Below are 5,453 nucleotides of genomic sequence, written 5' to 3'. Positions count from 1 at the left end.
GCAGGAATTGCACAGATTTACATTCGTGTCCATTCGTGTCCGTACTGTATACAGATCTGAGACCCGTGAGGTTACCTTCCGTATACTATAGTAAACAACAACACACTTCCACAAATAAAATGTTCACACCGACATGATCATGAACGGGACGATAACACATTGACGCGAGTTGGAAAGTCAGTTTCTTCCAGCGGATTCCCTCCCCTAGCGCACATTACTCAGGGCTATTTTTTCCTCCCTAGCCGACCCGAGTTCGGTCTCCTTACTTTTACTTCGTGCTGTAGATGTCGTTCGTTTATTCTACCTGCGAAGTGGGTCTCTACTGCAAAGGCGACTGCAGCGCAGTTTGACGTTCGTTTATGCAGGGATGTATACCATCTGCGCAGCTATATTGGAAGTCCTGCTCAGGATGCTCTATTCGCAGTACTGCGAAGTTTCTCACACAACACTTCACCAAATAGACAATGCACATTGTATTTCCCTCAAAATTTCTACTCTCAACCGCTCTCAACTCTTTGAAACATTCTATCTGTTCGCGTTGCATGAAATCCCCAAATATTTTTGCACTTAAAATGGGATAGATATATATTTGGCCTTGAAAAGAAAGGAAGTGAAGCTGCCGAGTGCCAAAAGTGCAACCAATGCGAACAGACTTATTGAAACGGTCATTTAAATAGAGAGAAAGAAAGCAATAAAGAAGGAGAAAATAAGACGGAGCAATTTACTTATTTCACGCATGCGCACTCCGTTTTAACCAACATAAAATCAGGAGAGTTGCGCTACTGTATATACTGTGACACTCCGTGGTAGGAGTTGGGGTCACTCTCTAGCGAAGAAGAGTTGAAAATTTAATTATCCGCGAAGATTATTATTATTTATGTTTTAATTACAATCAAAATGGATTCTTACGTAATACAGGTGGGATGTAAAGTTGATAAATACTAACACAGTAATATAGTACATTAAAATCATTGGTAAATGTCAAAAAGAATCCGTTCACCTCAAATTTTGATAAAAATAAACTGAATCGATGCGTTTTCGCGTAAAAATAAAGAATTGACAAGAAAATAATTTGTGCTTTTAAAGTAGTGAATTTGTTTTTAAAGCAGAGGATTTGTTTTAAAGTCGTGAATTTGTGTTTTACAGCAGAAAACTTGTTTTAAAGTAGCGAATTTGTGACCGCAGCGCATGCTTGCATCGCAATATTTCGCGGCTGACAGATTTCCTCACCCCAATAGTTGTCAACTTTAAAGCTGATTCTACAATGAGTCGGTAGTTCATAGTCCGAAGTCTTATCAGTGAATCGGTGAAGTTGGCCAACAGCCAACTTGTACGACTAAGACTACCGATTTTTTTAAGATTGACCAAATTCGACTTTATTCCTTCCCACTAGTCAAGTTAAACGACTCGCTGTACAACTAACAACTAGTAGATGCAAAAAAATCATAGTCACCTATTTAGATTAAAACTAGTTAAGACTTAAGATTTCTAACTACCAACTCATTGTAGAATCAGCTTAACGCTTAATATCTAGGTTCATGGGATAGAACGACACTTTTTTTGTCAATTCTTTATTTTTATGTGAAATCGCACCGATTCAGTGTATTTTTATCAAAATTGAAATGAGCGGATTCTTCTTAACATTAACTAAATAATTTATCACCTTGTTTATTTCACAGATTCGGCGAGTATGGCTTAATCAGGACGGAGAAGGTTTGGCGGTAAATAATGCATGAATATTTTAATTTAGGATTACATCAATCATGTGAATGTTAATTTTTTTCATAGGATCTCTTGTCTCTGCGACATAATCATGTTTCAATACCTCAAATTGGGTCAGAAACTGCCATAAATAAAGCCATGGAGCATATATCTATACCATTAGACGACTTGATACTTTGTCACTTAAAGTAAATTACATCTCTTTTTACAACTTATTCAAATGTTGTACTTTACACTGCATGCAATAAATTTTTTTGTTCCCCATAGAGCTGTATCTGCTATGAACAAAAACGATCCTTTGGCTATGTACAATTATCAAAGCTCTGCTGTACAATATCTTGCAAAGATTCTACAAATGCAGAAGGAAGAAAATTGGATGTTGCCAGTAATGAATATAATGTGTTTGGAACTAAGATTATCAGCAATAGGTGCAGAAAATTCTAAAAACAATAAAAATGTAAAGCCTGGTGAAGTCCTGGAGAAATGTGCAGAATGCTTGATGGCCTGTTTTCGAGTTTGTGCGGCCGACAGTAGAAGTTCAGAAGAGGACACAAAAAGATGGGGAATGCTAGCCTTAATTAATCAATTACTAAAAGTCTATTTTAGAATTAATAAATTACATTTGTGCAGACCTTTGATACGGGCTATAGAATCATCCCCTTATAAAGATCACTTTGCATTGGCACAACAAATTACTTACAAGTTTTTTGTTGGTCGGAAAGCCATGTTTGACAGCGATTATAAGATTGGTAAATATACTTTTTTATTTTGCTTCTTGCAAACTATAGCAATTGTTATCTTAAATAATATTAGAGAAATATTCTATGAAATTGTTTTAGCCGATGAATATTTGACTTATGCGTTTGAACATTGTCACATACAATGCTCAAAAAATAAGAGATTGATCTTGACTTATCTTATACCTGTCAAGATGCTACTGGGGTATATGCCCAAGCAACGTCTCTTAAAGAAATATAATTTAATGGAATTTTGGGAGCTGATGGAATCTGTAAGGAAAGGAGATTTACGTTCTTTAGAAGGAGTAATGGCAAAACACGAAACTTTTTTCATTGACGCAGGCATATATCTAATTGTGGAAAAACTCAAACTGATTGCTTATAGAAATTTATTTAAAAAAGTATACTTGGCGTTAAATACACATCAAATACCAGTGCTGAGTTTACTCGTGGCATTACAGATGTACGGAATGGAGGATATAGATATGGATGAAACGGAATGTCTTCTTGCCAATTTAATATATGAAGGCAAAATTAAAGGATATATATCTTATCAGCATAAAAAATTAGTTATATCGAAACAAAATCCTTTTCCACCATTATCTACCATTATACCGTAATTGATCACAATTGTAATCGTAATTATTGTTTCTTTCATACAATAAATATACTCGTTAACGAAATTATCGCATCATAAATTTATATCAAAATTTGGGATAATTTCAAATAAGCACTGTGAAAAATGGTTGCATTTAAGTTTTTTTTTTCATTTTCAAGGGTAAAGTCTGTACTTTACGAAGCTTTCAATAGATTTTGAATCTATCCTTACCCCTACCTGGCATTTCTTAAAAAACAAGGGTTTTTTTTTAAGAAATTTGTATAGTTTGACGTACTCTACGAGGTGGAGTAAATTTTTTTCGTAAGTGTCATGATAACCATCATTAAAGTATGGACTTTTCTTTTACAAATAAAAAAACTAAGCTTTGTACGATTTTTTTTCGAAGGGATGCAGTGGGTGCATTCAGTACTACAACCGCTCACTGAGCGCTCAGTGAACTTTTATATCTGATTGGCATATTTAGTTAGAACTAAAAATATAGACCAATCAGATGCAAGAGTTCACTGAGCGCTGAATAAGCGGTTATAGTACTGAATGCACCCACTGCATCCCTTCGAAAAAAAATCGCGTACAAAGCTTAGTTTTTTTATTCACTTGACTACAAACGCTTCGAAGCTAGAGACCCTTTAATAAGAGTTTGGTCACCTTCTCCCCGATTTGTGATTGATCCGATATTTATCATCCATTCTCGCAAATTTCTTTAAATCCAAATTTGTAAAAATTAATAAATTCGTAAAAATTAAAGTAGAATCAATTAAAATTTTTATTTTTATTGTTATTTAACTTATGTTAACATTATTAACCCTCCGCCAGCGGACATAGGGTTTCGCGAGACCCACGAGTTAAAGTTGTTGACTTTTTTCAACTATGAAGAAAATGAATAAATGGATATTTGGTTCTATAATAAATATGTGTTCTCCTACATATTTTATACATATTATATTAAAAAAAACTGCTTTTCAAACATTTTCAAACAATTCATTCTTGGGTCACTTTTAACCCTGCGTCCGCCATACGTGCGAGTATCACGACGTCCGCTGTCCGAGAGTTAAATATTTTCTATAATAACTTTTATATAAATGTAAAAAAACCGTTGAAAAATGTCTTTCATAAAATAAAAAATAACAAATAAATAAGTATTATAAATATATTAAAAATATAAAAAACATTCATATTATATCCCTTTTCAGAAGAATTATTGCAGAAAGGAACTGAGCACCAAACCATTTTTTTTCCAGAAAAAAGAATAATTGCAAAAAAAACACGTTCAAGCAGCCACACAAGACCACACAAGACTCAAATCGATTTGAGTATGTTTGAGTATTGTAATCATAATGATAAAACAATGCCAAAATGTCGTTCGTTAAGGCCATCACACGTACAAAAATTTTAGTGACAATCATAAGGTCGCAAACAAATCGATCAATCACAATCAAAATTGAGATCTCGAGTTTTTAAATCTCACTCGACTGTGATTGGTCGATTTGCTTACGGCCTTATGATTACGACTAAAATTTTTGTACGTGTGATGGCCTTTAGAAACTATGGCTGCGTTCAGCAAAGAAAATTAATCAGTTAGCGCTTAGTGATTCTTTAATATGATTGGTTCTTGCCGTTAGTTCTTCGCAAAATCTAAGCGTAGGAACCAATCGTATTAAAGAATAACTAAGCGCTAACTGATTAGTTTTCTCTGCTGAACGCAGCCTATGTTTACAGAGCTACAACTTAGGCCGGAATCAGATTACGCATTGAATATTGAGATTGAAGATTGAAATTTGACCAATCAAAACAATAGGAGGATAAAATTCTTTTGTCCTCACTAGTCAAATTTCAATTTTCGATCTTCAATCTCAATTTTCAATGCGTAGTTTGATTCCGGCCTAATGCGGGGTCTATAATAGAAGTCGTAACGGTCGTAGAGTCTTAAGTCGTAGAAAATTGATCAATCATAGTTGATTATTCTTCTCATATTCGACTGTGATTGGTCAATTTTCTACGACTTAAAACCCTACGACTGCTACGACTCTTCCATTGTAGACCCCGCATTACGGCGTCACTAGAGTGAGATAGCATAATTTTTCTCCCTCGCACAATTTCGACGAATAATGGCGGACTTCAGGTGTCCAGACTCTGATTAGAGGATCTCTATTCGAAGTTAAAGACTCTATAATAAGAGTCTGGCCCAGGGTCTGTAAACTCCATTCATAAAACGTATACCAGCGTTAGTAACGCCATCTACTATAGCGGGACCGCAGAATGGAACTTCGTAGCCAAAAAGTCAATATGGCGTCTTATGTGGCGTAAATCAGTGTAAACTATTGTATGTAAACAGTCGTGTTGAGCACGCACGCACGCACGCACGCACGCACGCAGGC

At 35.1% G+C, this 5,453-nt stretch overlaps 1 protein-coding gene across 1 annotated transcript; it reads left to right on the top strand.

The window, feature by feature from the left end:
• Nucleotides 1-622: 622 nt before the first annotated feature.
• PCID2 (PCI domain-containing protein 2) lies at nt 623-3,127 on the top strand. The gene is made up of 5 exons (XM_018458146.1): nt 623-918; nt 1,680-1,721; nt 1,789-1,910; nt 1,990-2,471; nt 2,562-3,127. The coding sequence occupies exons 1-5, from the start codon at nt 898-900 to the stop codon at nt 3,077-3,079; spliced, it is 1,185 nt and encodes a 394-aa protein (XP_018313648.1). The 5' UTR covers nt 623-897; the 3' UTR covers nt 3,080-3,127.
• The last annotated feature ends 2,326 nt before the right edge of the window (nt 3,128-5,453 follow it).

The sequence above is a fragment of the Mycetomoellerius zeteki genome, unplaced genomic scaffold (assembly GCF_001594055.1).
Source record: "Mycetomoellerius zeteki isolate Tzet28-1 unplaced genomic scaffold, Tzet1.0 scaffold704, whole genome shotgun sequence".
Taxonomy (NCBI): Eukaryota; Metazoa; Arthropoda; class Insecta; order Hymenoptera; family Formicidae; genus Mycetomoellerius; species Mycetomoellerius zeteki.
The sequence above is the reverse complement of the archived record's forward strand: the minus strand, read 5'-3'. Positions and strand labels throughout refer to the sequence as shown.

Coding starts and splice junctions, on each gene's coding strand:
- PCID2 (XM_018458146.1), top strand. CDS start 898: ATGGATTCTTACGTAATACAG. Junction 919..1,679: donor TGGATTCTTACGTAATACAG/GTGGGATGTAAA, acceptor TTTATTTCACAG/ATTCGGCGAGTATGGCTTAA. Junction 1,722..1,788: donor AGGACGGAGAAGGTTTGGCG/GTAAATAATGCA, acceptor TTTTTTTCATAG/GATCTCTTGTCTCTGCGACA.